General features: G+C 44.5%; 1 protein-coding gene across 6 annotated transcripts in view; it reads right to left on the bottom strand.

Moving 5' to 3' along the window:
• CACNA1E (calcium voltage-gated channel subunit alpha1 E) overlaps positions 1-19,115 on the bottom strand; it is a 339,348-nt gene that overhangs the window by 149,445 nt on the left and 170,788 nt on the right. For all 6 annotated transcript variants that reach the window (XR_006386630.1, XM_044267234.1, XM_044267236.1 and 3 more), the window contains one exon: positions 6,924-7,027. Coding sequence is in view for 5 of the 6 variants with exons in the window: in XM_044267234.1 (XP_044123169.1) it covers positions 6,924-7,027 (104 nt within the window). In the remaining variant the exon portion in view is untranslated. The remainder of the gene's footprint in view (positions 1-6,923; positions 7,028-19,115) is intronic.

Here is a 19,115-nt window from a genome sequence, read left to right as displayed (position 1 = left end):
GCTGCTGAACCCTCCACAGACACCAGTAAATGTGTTGATGTGTTGGGCATCAGAATGTGAAAAAGAAACCAGGACAGAAATATTTCAGTCCTAGTCTGTAAGGCCCCTATTGTTAACACTCCTTGAAATGTCAGAATTTATTCACACCAGCTGTTCCCAGCTGCTTTTGTCACTTCCTAGGCTTCTCCTGAAGTGCTAAGGAGACATACGCCATTCCAGGCCTGTTTCATCTCCCAGCCTGAGGAGGCTGTCTCCCCGTCAGAGAGGAGCTGACGGCCTCACAGCCAGTTCAAGCCAAACATCACAGGCTTCTACTCAGATGACGGCCACCTAGATGTAACGGGTAGAGAAAATGAACGTCAATACTATCAAAGATATAAGAGCTGGTGGCTGCTCTGTGCCAGACTCCAGGCTAGGCTTCTGCCTAGGAGAAAAAATGCTATCCCAATTCACACAGGAGGAAGTGGGCTCAGATTAACTGGTCCAGATGTACAGTGCTGGAAAGTGGCAAGATAAGGGTCTCACTAATGACCATCACGTGCCAAAGACCCTGTTTCCCCCATTGTGCCACTCTTTCTCATCAGAAGAAGGATGCAGGAGAACTAAAAGATATAACCCCAAACCAGACCTGGTCCATTAGAGTGGATATGGTTAGATGTAAGAATTGTCCCAGAGGGCAGTGCTCTGTCCTATGTCCAGCTCTGTTAAAATACATCTTGAGCCCATATCGAAGCCTTAGTTGGAACACTAATGATGGTTAGCACAGCATCTGCTTTTCTCCCTCTTCCAATAGTAAGAAGAGGACTTGAATTTTCTAAATTGACACAGACACACTTTGGAAACAAGTAAGGATAAAGAAGATCAAGTCAGATTACATAAATAAGAGGTATCCCCTCTGTAGAAATACATAAGAATGAAGTCGGTGGTCAGGCCCCTTGAGTAAGTCATCGTTGAGAGAGAGCATCTGAGTTGCAGGTGCAGGGTACGGAGAGCAAATTACCCGCAGCAGTGCCTGCACATCAAGGATGCCAATAAATTCTCACTGAATGAGTACATGTTTATGAAGTCCCATCATGTCTTAGAACTTTCTGCTCATGATACACAGTATTAAGAATGCCTTAACAATGTCGCCTGCTCTTATTTCATAACCATTTCAAAAGTCACCACAGGCTCTCAGTACTACATACTTGGACTAGTATGGTTGTTTCCTCCTTAATCCTATGGATCTGGTCTCTCTCTGTGCCAATCCTTCCCCCACTGATGATGGATGAATGGGCTTATACATCCCTTATATGTAATGTAAATGTAAATGTAAATGCAGCATTTTTACTTTAAAATTGTATTTCTATTTTTCTTAAAGTGATGCACACTGAGTTTTAAAGTCAAATATTTTAAAGAGACTTATCATGAAGAGATAGTCCGTCCACTGCCTCACCCCTCCCCACTCCTAAATCTCGTTCCCCAGAAACCATCACTTTTAACTTCTACCTATATTTTTTTCTGGTAGTCGCTTCCAATTTTCTGACTATCATACTTACACAATGGCTATTTTTTAATCTTTCAATTTTAGATACTGCTTAAAGACTCTTACTGTGGAACCTAAGATTTTAGTCTTTGACAGTCCCTTCCCTCCCCATATTTATCTCCTTCCTTTCTTTCAAGACAATTATAACACCATAAGGGGTCATTTCACAGTCCAGTGTTAACAATGAAAATCCAGTTGACAGCTGCAGAGAAAACTCCCTATGCTTATATTCCTTTAATGGTAACACTTTTGTATTTTGTGGAATTGCTTAGATGAAGGTATGTACATACAAATACAAATACAAACATGAATATATATATTTATATACAATGAAAACATATATTTGTATATATTTTGTAAATATAAATATATATACAATCTTCACAAAACCATTAGACTTTTCTGAATATAATATATATCACAGAATATACTTGTTTCATTCTTAGAATTGTCACCCTATTCAAATCGGAACTTGCTGTTCTCTAGGCATTCTGACAGCTGTCATGGTAGACTTCCTCTCATCATCATCCTGGAATTCCCTTTGTCTCTCTCCTCTACTGAATCCCTTATTTGCATATCATGTCCTTTTCATTCTTCAATTAATTACTTATTCCTAGGAATTAATTAGTGACTCACATTTTCCAGTAACTTCTTCAGAAAGTGTCCTAAAATACTGCTATTCCAAACTCATAAATTATTGCTATTTGGGCTGGGTATAGAATTCCACCTTGGAAATTTTTTCCCTTCAAAAACTTTTAGGAACTTCTCTGTTCATTTCTAACTTTCAGTTATCAATGAGAAGCCCAAAGCTGCCCTAATTCCTCATTTCTCATTGGCAAAATATATTGTCTTCCCAATAACCGAAAGCTTTTGGAATATTATCTTTATTCAGATGCTCTGAAATTTTGTGATGTCTTTATCTGGGTGTGGTCTCTTTTCATCATTTGTGTCAAGTGCTCAGTGGGCATTTTCATTATTAATTAAATTCACTTGTTCCCTTCTATCTCTGTGCCTGCCTCCCATGTCTCTGCTATACAAATTACCATTACAATATGCAGGTTTCATCCAGTATCTGAAATTTCACTTTATACCACTTTGCTTTCATGAAAAACCCACATTAGTACCTATTTTCAAAAACCGAAAAAAATCCAAAGAGCATTTTTGCCTTTATGAAATGGTAACTGCTTCTTTACTTTCTGTCATATTGGTTTATGAAAGATTTCAAAACAATGCTCTACTTTCAATTCAACACCAAAAATAAAAAATAAATTAAAAAATACCCCACTAAGTCATACTAAAAAATGGACAGGGGACCTGAATAGACATTTGTCCAAAAACAATGCACAAATGGCCAACAGACCCATGAAAAGATGCTCAACATCACTAATCAAAGAAATGAAAATCAAAACACAATGAGATATCATATCATACATATCATATCAGAATAGATATGATAGCAAAAGGAGAAGAAATGTGTTAGCAAGGACGTGGAGAAAAGGGAACCCTCAAACACTGTCTGTAGGAATGTAAGTTGGTGCAACTACTGTGGAAAACAGTACGGAGAGTCCTCAAAAATTTAAAAATAGAAATACCATGTCCTCCATTAACTGCACTACTAGGTATTTATCCAAAGAAAGCAAAAACACTAATTTGAAAAGATTAAAGCACCCCTAAGCTTACTGCAGCACACTCCGCAATAGCCGAGATATGGAAGCAACTCAAGTGTGCATCCATAGAAGATAAAGAAGATGTGGTATGCATAGGCAATGGAATATTACTAGGTCATAAAAAAGAATGAGGTCTTGTCATTTGTGACAACACAGATGGACCTAGAAGGTATTATGTAAAGTGAAATAAGTCAGACAAAGACAGACAAATACCATATGATGTACAAAGGAACAAACTAACAAAAACCTGATGCTTAAATACAGAGAACTGGTGGTTGCCTGAGAGGGGAGGGGAGTGGGGAGATGGGCAAAATAAATAAAAGGATTGAGTTACAAACTTCTAATTATAAAATAAGCCATAAAGCCAAATAGTACAGTTTAGGGAAGATAACCAATAATATTGTAATAATGTTATATGGTGACAGATGGTGACTACACTTATCATGGTAAGCACCAGATACTGTATAGAATTGTCAAATCAACAGGCTGAACCTCTGAAACTAATTTAACATTGTATGTTAATTATATTTCAATAAAAGACAAAAAATGTTTTATCTTCAGGTAGCAAGAGAAACTTGTATTCAACTTTTTATTTGAAAGCATTCTCACAAACTACATATTGCATATGCATGTATTTTTTATTTATGTGGATGGTATTATACCATGCTATTTCTTCTTGTTTTCACTAAACTCTGTCCTTTTAAAATATTCTATGTTGCATGTGTATACGGTATTTGTTGCTCCTAACTGCTTCCTAGTATGTCATGATATGCATACAACAGCTTACTTATCTACCATCTCAATTATGGATGCCCAGGTTCTCCAACTCTCCCTCAAAGACTATCCTTGCACACGTTTCAACAGACCTTTTGCTCTGGCAATGTGTGCTTACTGATTCTGGAAACGTTTTCAATATTTTTCTTTGTAAATTTCTTCCTCTCCACTTTCCTGTTCTCTTTATGGAACTCTTAATAGTTGAATGTTGGACAAACTCTTTGATTTTCTTCTTTTTGTTCTACTTTCTAGGTGATTTCATTAATATCATATTCCACCCATTTACTACCTCATTATTTTCATCGCATGTTTACATTTTTATATTAATTCATGTTACATTAATGTAAATTTTACATTATTTATTTTACCTTAATTCCCAAGGGCTGTTCTAATGGCTAAATATTCTTTTTTAAATAGCAATGTTAGTTTGTGGATAAAATTATTTCTCTTCTATCTCTGCTGATATCAGTTATGCTTTTTAAGTCTTTTGCATCATTGATATTCCATCTAATTTCTTTTTTAATGTATTATTTTTTGTCTTTTGTTTTGAACATTTTCTTCAAATGCTGGTAATCTCTAGCTGTGCATTAATATTTAAGAGCAAGTCTCAAAAGGCTTATTGGAAATTTGTGTGTATGGCTAGAGCTTCTAAAATGATGAGTGTGGTGGGTTGAATGCCCTTACCAAAAAATACATATATATATATATATATATACATTTATCAACATCCTCATTCCTAGATCCTATGAATGTTACCTTATTTGGGGAAAAAGAGTCCTTGCTGGATGCAATTAAATTAAGGGTCTGGAGATGAAGAGGTCATCCTGGAATATACAAGTTACCCTAAATCCAACGAAGGAGGCAATGTGACTACAGAGTAAGAGACCAGGGTAATGCAGCCACAAGCCAAGGAATACTTGGAATCATCAGTGACTGGAAGAGGAAGGAAATAAATTCTCCCCTTGAGCCCTCTCAGGGAGTAATGCCCTGCAAGATTTTGGACCTCTAGGCTCCAGAACTGTGAAAAAGCTAATATCTTTCACAGTCTGAAGCCACCTAGTTGTGTTAATTTCTTGCAGCAGCCATTGTAAACTAATAAGAGCCGCACTAAGGGTGATGGGTGGGAGCCATTTCTTTGGCCATCCTCAGATATCAGCGTACTTAGATTCTTCTCTTAAGATGTACAGTTTCCCCACAGAGGAATCCTACTAACCCTTACCAGTTTGATACACTTCCGTGAGTCAACGGTAGATGTGGGCTGGAAGCATGATGTTCAGTTTGCGGAATTCACTACAAACCTATCACCCCTACCCTCAGAAGCACCTGATGTTGCCATTGTAAATTTCTGATTCAGCCTCCAAAGAGACAGGAAGTCTTCTGACTCTGGCTGGGGTGGGCGGTTGGGTGGGGCAGATAATGATTAGAAGTGTTTGGGGGTAGAGATTTAGGGTGTTGGTCAGAAGGCATCAAAGTATTCCTTACGAGGGCTTTTGACCAATCCTCTTATTTTTAGTGCCACCCATTCATCTCTCAGACATACCTGGAGCCTCTCCGGGACTGTGGAAGGTTCTAAAGGACAATCATTTTGGCTTTTTATTGGCGTTCCTCACTAAAGGGCATTAAACCTCAGTTTTTCCATCACTAGATCAGTTACCATTTACTCTCCACCTTCAAAACTTTTGTTGACATCTCTCATTTTTGTCATTTCCTCTCCTGTCTTATCACTATGCCCTTCTTAAAATTTTTTTCCTGTGTTTGTAGAGTTACAATGCATGACAAACTTGGTTCAGTCCACTATGTTGAAACAGAAGTACCACCATCTAACTTCCACTTGAAGAACTTATGCCACTCAGAGAAGAAATTAAGTCCAGTTTTGCTTAGAGAAATGTAAACCCTCTAAAATCAACCCCTGTTATAGCCCTATTTTATATTTTTCATTTCCCAAAGTAAAGTTTCAGCCTAGGTAAGTTAGGTTGCATTACAATCTTTTCCAACTGTAAGATAAGTCCCATTTCTTCGTTTTTGCTTGTGGTTTGGTGCTTTCCTCCCTGGAATGTTCACTCAGATATATTTTGTTTTATCCTATTACATCTTGTACATCCAAGCAAAAGGCCAGTCCTTTATGAGCCATTCCTGATAACTTCAGAATAAATAGATTTGTTCCTTCCACCAAATGATTTATAGCTTACCTTAGTAAGTAAAAGAATTTGCATTCCCTCACTCTTTCAAGTGTGTTGTCCTGTCTACAAAATACAAATTTCTTTTTTTTTAAAGATTTTATTTATTTATTTATTTGAGAGAGAGGTGGGGGAGGGGGCAGAGGGGGGAGAGAGAGAAAGAATCCCAAGCAACTCCATGCTGAGCACAGAGCCTGATGGAAAGCTAAATCCCATGACCCTAAGATCATGACCCCAGCTGAAATCAAGAGTCAGACACTTAACTAAGCCACTCTGGTGCCCCACAAAGTACAGTTTTCTTAAGGAAGGAATCATGCCCAGGACTTTGTGTGCTCTTGGCAATGCTCACCATGCATCCTCGCTGACTGAGGTACACTAACCCGAGCTACAAATATGGGATTCGACATTCAATAAATGGCAGAACAATACTCTTTGAGGGTAAAGATTGCATCTTACTCCACTTTATAACCCTCACAACCAGCACAGTGACTGACAAAGAAGGTCTATGACAGCTGAGTGAAAGGACGGATGGACACGTGAACCCTCACTAGATAACATGTTCAATATTGTATGTGGTTTAAATATTTTTTTAACGCCTAAGAAAAATAAACACGATGAGAACAATGTTCACTACCGCATCTACCACATCCAGCATAGCAACTGGTACACAGGCTGTTCAGTAAATGTCTTCCAAATGAATGTTCAATGAATGACTCAGTCGGCGATCAGGAGCATTAATTTACAGTTGGAAAGAAGTGAAGAGGAGAGAGTCTGGCTTACCCGGAGAGCACTCCCAGAACTAAGTTGAGAACAAAGAAGGATCCAATGATGATGAGGGGGATGAAGTACAGCCAGTTCCAGGTGGCTCCTAAGGCATCATTGGTCTGAAAGAAAGAAAAATGGTTCCTTAATATTTTACCAAAACCATCTGCCAGGAGAAGGCCTCCCTTCCTGAAGCCTCGCATATATGGCGATATAACAAGCACAGGTCAATACGATGAACACGGCCTGCTTCATTCCCAGCTTGCTGTTACTGTGAGTTAACTCCTATTCTATCATGTACAGAGTCAATAACCCTGCATGAGCCTTGTGCGATATCCTGAGTAGGAATCATCCAATCATCCCTCACTTAACAGCTGAGATAGCTAAATCCAGTGAGGTCAAGTACTTTCCAAGGTCATGGAAACAATTACAGGTTTTATAGTGTTTAGTGATGTCGGTTCCAAGCTTTTGCAGTCTACGTTGGACAAACTGTCAAAAAGTCAGAGGCAAGCTATGGCCATCAGTCTAGTCCCTGGAGGCTGGCGAAAGCCTTGACGGGGCTGCTTGGGGGACATTAGTGTCAGCCATTTCCTGCTCAGCCCTTTACCCTCAGCTCTGGCTTGCTTTCTTCTATCAGAGTCCAATAGTACAGAGCTGGCTCAGGTTTGGCCCCAGCAAGGCTCTGGACAGAACAAGGAATAATTCTAAAGAGCAATCCCTCAGTGAAGTCAAGTGCTTGGAAATTCGTATTCTGGATTTTCATACTATAAGTGAGATACAAGACCCTTGGATGGTGGGGGATTGAGCAAGGACTATACCACATGGCTTAGCCAGGGCAGCAACTCTTGGAACGATGTCTTATTAGGAACTAGAAAGAGTTTGGGAACATTTTGAAAACTCTTCTGTAACACTTGAGCCTCTCAACTAATCCTCACCTTGACTCTCTTTCCCCACAATATCAACTCCAAGTCTTTCTAAATAGTCTCCTTGAATTGCATTTTACATACACAGGGCTTTGAAATCCCCCCCACCCCCACAGGCCCCTCACATGCAAACCTTAATACCCATTTGAAACAGTTAAAAGCTTTTTATTCTCAGTTCACTGGAGAAACAGAGCCATCGAAGTCAAATGCCATGCCTAAGATTCACAGGCTAAATTAGTAAAATTAAGGTCTGAACTCAGAATTTCTAAGGCAAAGTGTTTCTTTGTCCCTGCGATTTACCTTTTTCTCCCTCTCACTACTTAACTTTGCAAACATATTTTGACTCATTGTTCTCATGCTTTCTGTGGACTTCTAGGGCATTCTATCTTTTCTATCAAAATTATCTAGTTTTCGGGGCACCTCTGTGGCTCAGTTGGTTAAGCAACTGCCTTTGGCTCAGGTCATGATCCTGGAGTCCCAGAATCGAGTCCCGCATCAGGCTCCTGGCTCCACAGGCAGTCTACTTCTCCCTCTGACCTTTTCCCCTCTCGTGCTCTCTCTCTCAAAAAAATAAATGAAATCTTTTTTAAAAAATTATCTAATTTTCTTTCTGCCTCCCATTCAAATATCCGCAGATTATAGCTTCCCACTGATCCTGGAAGCTGTCACCATATAGTAGATTTTTCCATTAAAAATGACTTTTAAGGGGCACCTGGGTGGCTCATTGGGTTAAAGTCTCTGCCTTCGGTTCAGGCCATGATCTCAAGGTCCTGGGATGGAGCCCTGCATCGGGCTCTCTGCTCAGCAGGGAGCCTGCTTTCTCCTCTCTCTCTGCCTGCCTCTCTGCCTACTTGTGATCTCTGTCTGTCAAATAAACAAATAAAAATCTTAAGAAAAAAAAAAAAAAGAAGGCAATAGGATGATATGTTCAAAGTGTTGAAAGAAAATATTTGTCTATCAAGATTCTATTCCAGCAAAACAATCCCTCAAAAATGGCAAAATACATTGTCAGATAAGTAAAAACAGATGTTTAAGAAAAAAATGACTTTTAAAGCAACCTCTTTCACCAAAGTTGTGTCTTTCGTCTTGCCCCCACACTGTTCAGAGACAGATGACTGCAAATGAAGCAGAATATAACTTAAAAACAAACACCTGCTGAACGGTGGGGCAAAGGCGGGGTCTGCCAATTTCTGCGTATGTAAGATCTTCAGTTCAACCGGGTCTGGTCAGTTAAATGCAAGCAGGGAAGATGTGGACCCGACCTCAGAGAAAACTGCTCCTGACTATCAGAAAGATGTAGAAGAGCTGGATGCTGAGGGCCAGCCACAAGAGATTTTAATGAACAGAGGAAGCGGTTTTTTCTGAGACAGTTTAGACACGGTCCTTCCTATAAGCTGAAGGAAGGATTACATGACCTTTGTATAAATAGCTCTGTCTTTATTCATGATTACAAATGCAACATTTTGTAAAGACTGGTTAGCTTGGGGCGCCTGGGTGGCTCAGTGGGTTAAGCCACTGCCCTCAGCTCAGGTCATGATCTCAGGGTCCTGGGATCGAGTCCCACATCGGGCTCTCTGCTCAGCAGGGAGCCTGCTTCCTCCTCTCTCTCTGCCTGCCTCTCTGCCTACTTGTAATCTCTCTCTGTCAAATAAATAAAGACTGGTTAGCTTGGATGGCTCACCAGCAGTACACCAGACCAACAAGTTTCATCCACTAGATGGCTTAGCCAGTGTCCCCCGTCCCCCAGCATTCTTTGGCAGCAAGGACCACGTCCACTCCCTGTACCCAGATCAGAGCTGAGCTGCCGGTACGTCTGATACCGGCCATGGCAATCATGAAACGTGCTGTTAAGGCACCTTTGGTCCCAGGAGTGACTGAGCTACAGTCTGAAGGTGGCGAGAAGCAATTTCAGTAGGGGGATGATTTGCCCAAGATGCTATGAAGTGAAGAGCATTTCCCAAATCGCATTCTCCTCATTGCTAATCATCCGTGTGAATGTGTTCTGTGAGAAATGAGCTTCTGTAACCAAAGAAACTTGAGAAACACAACAGATTCTATTTTCCCCTTAGCTTGAAACATTATTAACTTTAATATCATTTCATATACTTCCTGGATTATGAAACCCCCTTTTGTGAAGGAAATCTTTTAACATATGAGGAAATACAGCCTGTGAAATGCAGGGATAAAAGGACTCTCCTCATGGGCCTAACATCTGGAAAACACTTCTCAATTCTGACAGAAAAAAACAATGACAGACAGTGTCTCTTTATCCATGTGTTGAGAACACTCTGGTTTTAGGTTTAACCCACCTTAAGGTAAGAACCTGAACTGTCCATTTCTATACATGGTTCCTAGTAAAGGGTTCAGCACATGAAGTATTTGTCAACTAACCAATACACGACCACAATTTGAATAAGAACATTCTCCTGCTTAAAACGTACCCCCCAGAATTGTTCATTCTGATATTCCCCTCAAGCTTTGTCTGAAGTGTTTTTTAAGAAAAACTGTCCCCCACAATGGCACCAGGCTCTGTTTGATGAGGAAAAGGAGAGAAAGGGGAAGAGAAAAAGAAAAAGAAAAGCTAGGAGGACACTAGGGCCAGCGGCATGGTACCCTAGAGAGTTATTACAGATGACTGATGGTGTAAAGATTCTTCTGGAGAAGCCAGCTTGACAGCTCCCCAAGATTATTCACAAACCTTTTAATAGACTTGCCGCACCCTCTCTACACCTTTCTCCCCACCCTCAGGCTTCCTCCTGGTTACTCCCTCCCACCTTTCCCCACCAGGAGGACTCCCCCTCAGCTCACATGCCTGTCAGTGGATCAAGGACAAATCCAGCTGGACACGGGGACATAACTCAGCAGGAAGGGGGCAAAGGGCTTCAGGTTTCCCTCCTCCAAAATGGCAAGATTCTTTCTGATGCTAATTAGAACTTCAATCTCCTTTCTGATTCATCATTATGAAAACCTTAAAACTGTCCGGTGTAGGAGAGACAAAAGACTCAAGTGTCTTTTGAGATTCAAAAGGAAGAAAGTAACGAAGACTCTGGAGTGAACAAGTGTCCTGAAGTCCCGTGAGGTGGGAATCAGGAAGGCCAAGGAGAAAGTGGCCAGTGCGACCTCAGAGTTGGGACTGTTTTCTCTCAAGAGGCCATGTGTCCCTGTCAAAGCGGGAGGGGGAAGGGAGAAAGGCCGCCAAGGTGAGAAGGCCTTGTCCTCTGCTCCATTCTCCACACCCATCTGCTTCTGGGACTCTGACAAGCTCCCCACCTGTGGCATCCTCACACTCTACTTTCCCTGGCGACTCTTCCCTCAGGAGAGAAGGCCGCTATGCCTTCTTCTGGAGGCAGCCATGCTGAGTACTCTGAGCAAGACGCTGGGGAAAGAGACCTGCAGCTTTCTGAACATGTTCCATGGCTTCCGGCCCAAGAGTCTCACAGTGGAAGCTCCCCTGCCTCGCCGGCTGCCGCGAAGCAGCTGAGGCTAAACGAGTCTCCTCCCTTCAGGGAAGGATCTTCATTCCCCACCATTCATGCAACACCTACTCTTTGGCAGCCATTACAGAAGAGTGTTTTTCTTCAGGGCAATGTCCTCTCAGGGAGGGTGCGGATTCTCCACCAAACCCAGCCCAGCCCAGCCCGTCGACCCACCAGCAGGCTGGCTGACGTCTGTCTTTCTCACCTGCTGACTCCCTGAGTGACACACACACACGGGCACACGTGCGCACGGTGGGGTAATGACAGACAGAGAAAGCAGTCGGGGGTGGCCGCCCACCTGCACAAGGAGTGCTCAGCGGGTTCCAGTCCTGACACGGTGAGATGTGTTCCTTTGGGAACCTGCCGGATTGGGGCTGGGGAGCACACCCACTCGCTGCGTAAACAGGCACACATGGCAATTATCGCATTAATCTCTGGAGGACTGGGGGAAATGGTAGAAGGTGTGGTGGGAGGAACAGGATTGAAAAGAAACAGGAGCATGGAGGCAGCGAGATGAAGTGGGGGTTCCCGTGGTTCTCCTGGACTGAAGCTGGAGATGCAGAGCTAGGCCCTACCTCTCGGAAACAGGTCTCTATCAAGGTTCCACGGGGCTCTGGAAGAAATGCTGAAAGTCCTCTTCTATGTACCCGCCTTTCACAGAGCAAATCGGATGAAGGAGTCTAAATGAGCCGGAACTGGGGATAAGGGGGATGTGGATTTTCGGGCCCTTTCAGGAAAAAAGAGGATCTGTGGGACACGGCTGCTTCCCAGGCTGGAGACAGCATCTGCTGGCAAGTCTGGGCTGGCCTACGGTTGGGTTTCTCAGCCTGGACACTGCTAGAATCTTGGGCTAGATGATTCTTGGTCATGGGGTAACTCCGGATAATTCTGTCCCGCAGGGTTCATTTGCAGGATCCCTGGCTTCCACCCACTAGATGCCAGAAGCACCCCACCAGCTGTAACAAGGAAAGGTGTTTCTGGAATTGCCAAGTGTCCTGAGGAGTAAAAATAAGCTTCTAGTTGAAAACCACAGGCTGAGAGGCTCTGTCCCAAAGAGAGTTCTTTGAAATCACCAACTGATCTCAAGTCAAGACATGGGTAGAACCAGCACCCAAGGCTGCACAAAGGACTGGACTATTCATCTCAGCAAAAGCATCCCTCCAAGCCCTCCAGTGACCACCCCAGGAAGAGGAAGCTCAGGGAGGGCAAGCATGGGGAAGGAAAAGGGACAAAAGCCAAAAGCCGACTCTACCAAGTACCACCCTCCCTAAGGGCAGCACACCAGACAGCCCCCGGCTGACAGCCTCCCTTTGCCTCTGCTTCATCCCAGCCCCAAGCATGACGGCTCCTCTACCACCCCAAGAGACTTGGGAGTTCACACCACAGAGCCGAAGGGACACATTTTGTTCCACAAATTTGTGGATCACATACTTTGCGACAGTCTCCTAAGTGCTAGGAATAAACAATAAGCAAAACAGCCATAGGTCCTGGCCCTGGTGAAGCCCGGGATAACAGGGCCTGCATTAAATAGATCAATACACACACGTGCCCTTGAGCTGTGGGCATGAAGGCGTCACACCGGGCAGGGATGCACAGGGGCATCTGATCTGGTCCAGGGGGTCAGGAAAGGATGCGCTGAATCCTTCGGAGAAAAGAGTCACATGACCATCTATGCCGCGACCTTGGCTGAGACAGCAGAGGCCAGAAAAGCAGAGAACAGGTTCATTATGAAGGGGAAACAAGAGGGAGAAAAAAGTGAAGATGAAGGAATGCCACACAGCGGGGGACACAGGGGAAGAGAAAGGAGACTGGGGATGCCCTGTCAGAACCAACTCCCACCACCCTGTGTAGGCGTCACACTGAAACGTCTGAATTGTGAGGGGACCTCTCGATGGCTTTTCTTCCCAGTGTACGTAACTGTGCCAGCAGCCCCCAGGTAAGCCCGGTGCATCCCTCCTGCTCTGTCCGAGGCACCAGCTCCCTCTCCTCAAACGTACCCTTACCCTGACTTCTTCCGCAATCATCGGTTACGTCAGCCGAGTTGGAAAGTCACATCTGAGCTTCTCCCTGCAGATGCCAAGCCATCCACAGTCCCTCTTTGCCCAGGACCGAGAAGTGCTCTAGATTTACATTCAGAATAACCCTCTCCCACCGGCCTCTTCCTAGCTGGCTCTCACCAGCCCAGATGGGGAAAATCCTGTATTGTCCCCGTGACCCGGCCTTCCTCCATCAGGCGGCCTCTACCTGCCGGTGCACCCATGCCCCATTAACCATGTGTGCTGGCTGCTACCGGCCCACATGTGGGCCCTTCTCAGAAGCCTGGCCCTGGCAGAGAGACCTGCCTCACCCAGGAGTTTATGTCTGCCCTTGGAGGGCGGGTGTCCAAGAGGCAATTATTATCTGATGGAAGGGATCTGTGATCCAGCCCATTTTCCCCTGGCGGGCGGGGAGGGGTGGTGGCGGGGGACCACCTCTGAGTGGCAATTCACATTCTGGAGCTGCCTGTGGGATCAGACTGAGGTGAAAACTTTTAGAACCACATCTCTAATATTTTTCCCCCTAGCCTATCCTGCTGCCCTCATATCCTTACAGTTTTCTCTGGAAAGCAGTCCCTCCATAAATCATGGCCACAGGAATCTGTCACAATGTCTGTTCACAGGGAATCTGACTTAAGGCATTATATCCCTTTCTCATCAGGGTTTTGACCAGCCTTACAAAGTCAGAGTCACAGAGTTGGCGGTTTCTAGGCGCACACCTGAGTCACAGAGTTGGCAGTTTCTAGGGGCACCCCTGAGTCACAGAGCTGGTGGTTTCTAGGGGCAGAGCCATGTATACCCTTCTGACCATGCTCACATTTTAGGAAAAGGACATAAGGTACAGCCTTGTGGACAAGTAAAAGTGTGTACGGATTACCCAGCCTGGTTCCCTGCATACCAGGAATGCCATCCCTGGACTTGGAAGAATTTGAGAAGGTACTATCCAACCCATCTTTTGGTGGAAAAGGAGGCTGAGTCCCAAATCAGCAAAGTGACCCCGAGTCACAGCGTAGAACAATAAATGGTCACGTGCTTCAGGACGTTTGACTCTCCGTATCTCCTTTACTCCCAGATCTTTTAAAAACAATCCTGTCCATACCATTACCACCTTCTGGGGGAGAACAAAGCCGGCACTGGAACCTGGCAGCCAGAAAGTAAGAGTTGTCTTCCCACCCCCAGCCCCCAGGCCAGAAAGAAGGGCGGAGGAGCAGGTGCGAAGAGGGAGGCCAGAGAGCTCCCAGTAAAACACAAAACCTGCACCCCACCCCCCCGCCCCCCGCAAGAAGGCTAAGCTGGTCAGTCCTAAAGGCAAAGTATTTTATTACATCTCAGCTCCCTGAGCTTATTTAACCAACACTGCGAGTCTCCCCACACAAACAAGCCCCACAGGCAGCATCTGGCTTTGCCAGGGGCCCGGGGCTGATACCCAAGACTCGGCACACATTCTGGCTGTTCCAAGCCCCCAGACTGGATGGCCAGCGGCCCTTTCTCCCACCCCTGAGAGGATGCAGCAGCGCCTGAGTCCGGGCGCAAACACACCCCACGGAGTCACTTCCAGGACATTGCACCCCCCATCCCTCCCCTTCTCTTGCCGGTGGGAAGACGGCAGAACCAGTTCGACAAAGCCAGCCAGGAAAAGGCAGCACCACCACCCCCCACCCCCCACCCCGCCTAGCTCCCAGGCAGCAGTAGGATGCCGATGAGACCAGGGTCAGGACCCGTGTGCCCAGGAGCCCGGCTCAGCATCACAGGCCAAGTACTGCTCCATCCTGGCCACGGGGGCCCATGGCACAGACAGGCCAATAGAAGTCCATCCGCACACGTGGGAAGAGGACTACCATAAATACCACCGAACAGAGACGGTCAGTGGTGCCACGTCTAAGCAGGAAGGCAACCGTGACTCTGTGTGTCCATATACACGGGGCCTTGAAGCCCACATGGCTCAGGACCCTGCCATCCTTAAAACCTCTTTGGTTATGTCTTAATAATTCCAACATCACTGCTATGTGACATTTATCCTGTCCACTCCCTCTCTGAGCTCTGGCCCCAGAGCCCACCGCGGAGAGAACCGGTCATTTAAAGAAGGTTTTCTTCGTCTGCCGAAGCTGCAGTTGGATTACGTGTTCTCTCCTCTCTAGTCATGCATAGGTTTGAAAATTTCTATAAGAGGTTTTAAAATTTCCCCAAATTGAACCATTTATTTAAATAGGTCAGGGTCATGAACACATTTTAACAGAAAATCCTATTTTAGTCTAAATACTTTTATTTTTTTATTTTATGTATTTTTATTTTAGTCAAAGTGGTGAAAAATGTTAATAGTGATGGTCATGGGAGGGGTAGAAATGAAAGATTTTTTAAATCTCTAGTTTTTTTACTCTTTCCTATACTTTGAAACTCGTCCTGCAGTAACCTTTTGTTTTTAATAATGAGAGAAAACAAAGACTGATGTGGAAAAAAGAGGGAGGCAGAGGCAGAGACAGGGAGAGAAGTCCTCCTTCCCTGCAACCCAAGATGCTACTAGGCAGGCAGACATTCTCAGAGCCTCTGAAAAGCCAGGACAGAGGCAGCTGACCTTCTGCTAAAGCCATCCAGGCTGGGACGCTGCTTTGCCCTGGGAAAAGGGGAGTGTGTTGTTCTGACAGCTCCGTGTGCAGGCTGGCCAAAGTCCGCGACTGAAAGAGGAAATTAAAGAGGATGCATCCTATGATGGTTAGCTAAAACATATCACCCCTTCACCCCCTCTACAGAGCTTGCTGATGAGAGACTCGATGTACTTTTTCAAGAAATTCAGGAACCAGAGCACGAAAGAGGAGAGAGTCTCAGGGCTCCTCGGCGGCTCTGTCGGTTAAGCATCTGCCTTTGGCTCAGGTCAAGATCCCAGGGACCTGGAATCAAGCCACATACTGGGCTCCTTGCTCAGTGGGGAGCCTGTTTCTCCCTCTCCCTCTGCCCTTCTCCCCACCCTTAGTCTCTGTCTCTTGGTCTCCCTCAAATAAATAAAATATATATTAAAAAAATAATAAAGGAGAGAGTCTCAGAAGACTATTCCTTTGAGGCTCGGGGACAACAGGTACATGAGGCTTGATAGACTCTGTACACAGGAGGGGCTTTGTGGAGGGTCCACTGTATTCCTGAAAGACTGTGCTGATAAGGAATCCTAGCATCTTGCACAAACCCTCATTCCACAGGTGAAGAACTGAGGATCACAAGCCAGGTGACTGCTGGAAGACATCCCACTTGCTGGGTGGAGGAGTAGAACTGGGAGGCGGGACTTAGGGCCCCCAGTTCACTCTGCACAGCACTTCTATACCACTCAGTTCAGCTAAAACTCCATCTCCATGGGCCAGTTCCCTCTAATTCTTTTGTATATAATTAGCCCAGCCTCAGGATCTCACGTGGAAGCTACATCAGGTTGAAAACTCTTTTGATGCTGTACCTCACTTCATCTGAACGTGAAGAGCCCAGGGCTCAGACCTGTGATTACTCTTAACGGATTTCGTGAAGAAAAAAGTGAGCTCAGAAGGGTCATGGAAGGCTTCCTGTACCTTCACCTGGACCCAAAGTAGGAGGAGGATTCAGACCGGCCAGTCCATGGAGGAAGACAGTCCAAAGAAGAAATGGGCGGAAATGAGGAGGACACAAAGGGCTGTTCTTGGCAGGAGTTAGGAAGGCAAAACCAGGAGGAGAAGGTTACGAAGGACCCTGAGTGGCGACCTCAGTGTGTCTGGATTTGCTCACTGCCTCTGAGCTCTTCCTTCCTCCCTCTCTGGTCCCCTCCCCCTGCCAAACTGTGAGTTTCTCACAGTTGAAAACACTGCTCAGCCTCTATAAGGCTTCCCCTGAGCACATCACTCTATTGCACTCCAGAATTCCCCCATAGTAGCAGATTCATTCAACACCTTTGAGTGTGGGATCCGCACAAGATGAATAAGAATGGAAAACAGTCCTCAAGAGCCTTTGGTGTCTTAACGAAGCCTAAGTCATGAGTAGAAATACCTACCATAGAAAAGAGAACATTCAGTGCTGCACTTGAGTTCTGATTTGTACTTATTTACAGGTCTGTTTTATATACATTCTGCCTCTTTCACATTTTGGTCCTACCTTCCCATTAGGGATAAATGTTTCTCAAAAACAGAATACATCTTTTGTTTCTCCATTCACTCTGCTAACACCTAGATTCTTTCTCTTCTCCTCCTTAAACAGCAGATTCTCAATAAAGTCGTTGACTGATGGGCGACTATACCACCATTAGCATTCTTCTGTTTCACAGGCCTCTAGAAGTTTCCTTCTCTGGAAATAAATCCATTGTCCATAAAATGGCACCTTTGTTGACATATAGAAAGTCCACCTAGCTAACAAATATTTAGCACACCATGTTGGAGGAGATACTCAAGAAAAAAGGTTTCCAATAAACATTTTTCTTAGCTTTCATTCTTCCCGCCACAATGCCTTCTGAGCAGGTGAATTAATTTATCACTGAATATCCTTATTTTAATTAATGATTCATGTGTCACACACGATGCAAGGCTGGTAAGCCCAGCTGGCTCCCCGAAGAAGCTGCGGGCCAGTTTCATTTATTTTGTGGCTACAGGAAGCACTCTGACTTCCTAGTAAGAACAGCGTGAAAGCAAACAACTACGGCTTTCAAGTCTTTGCATCTTCAGAATCCAAGACATCTCTCTAGAAAACATGCTCAATAAATTTTCACTGGTGGTGATAATGAAAAACCTAGTCCTGTGTGGCTGTGCATCCCCTGAGGTCCCGTCCTGAGAACACGTGGGTGAAGCTTCCCTCTCTGGTGCTGTCTCGAAGCACACTGGGTTCTCGGAGCACTCAAGGTGTTGCTCTTCTCACCGGTCAGAAGCCCCAAGCTGGTCACCTCCACCCGTAAGCAGCCTCATCCACTTACCCCGGTGTTATACAAATATTATTTTCTATGTGTGCCGTGATGTGAAAAAAAAATGGGAATAACTGTGCAAGATTACCATCTGTTAGGGACATTGAGGAGGGAATTGCTCACTTGAGTAGGTGCCTACATCAGACGACAGATGTGAGAGCCCTTCCCACTCAGACCATATTCCTCACTTTGTCTCTCCTCCCCCTAACGGACTCTCATTTTCGGGCTCCGAGTCTACCACTCCCTTCTCTTTTCTCATCTCTTGATTTTCTACTGTCTGGTTCAGTCCACTGCTAGAAATTCTTCTTCTTCTTCTTCTTCCCCTTTCCCCAAAGACGCACAAAATTCACGGCAATGGACCATTTCTGTTGGTTCAGGGGTATAACAAGGTTGGAACAGAACACAGATGATGAACAATAATGTTCATTGTTTCCCCAATCAAGGAGTCACTGGAAAGAATCACTTTTTGCTTTTACCATTCTCTGCAGAACTTTCTTTGTACTATGAACGTGCTAGGATTAATGGTGATAGGTGACGAATGGAAGAATGTATATAAGCTATTGAATGAAACTCCAGCATGGACCCAGTGAGACCTATACCTGGAATTATGAAGAGGACCTGATTAAAACATCTTTACTTGAATATTTTCCTGTGACTTCTACCCTGAGACTCCTCAATGTAACTGAGGAGGAAAAAGAATCTACTTGTTAAGCACTTACTCTCTGCTGAATACTGAGTACATAATGCACATGAACTCTCATCTTCACAACCATGTGCAAGACAGGTCCAATTTTAAGTTCATGGAAGTATAAAAGCAACAAAATCCAAACTCAGAAAGGCTAAGAGGACTTGCTGAAGCTCCCACAGTCAATCACAGA

Source organism: Neovison vison, chromosome 10 (assembly GCF_020171115.1).
Source record: "Neovison vison isolate M4711 chromosome 10, ASM_NN_V1, whole genome shotgun sequence".
Classification (NCBI taxonomy): domain Eukaryota; kingdom Metazoa; phylum Chordata; class Mammalia; order Carnivora; family Mustelidae; genus Neogale; species Neogale vison.
The sequence above is the reverse complement of the archived record's forward strand: the minus strand, read 5'-3'. Positions and strand labels throughout refer to the sequence as shown.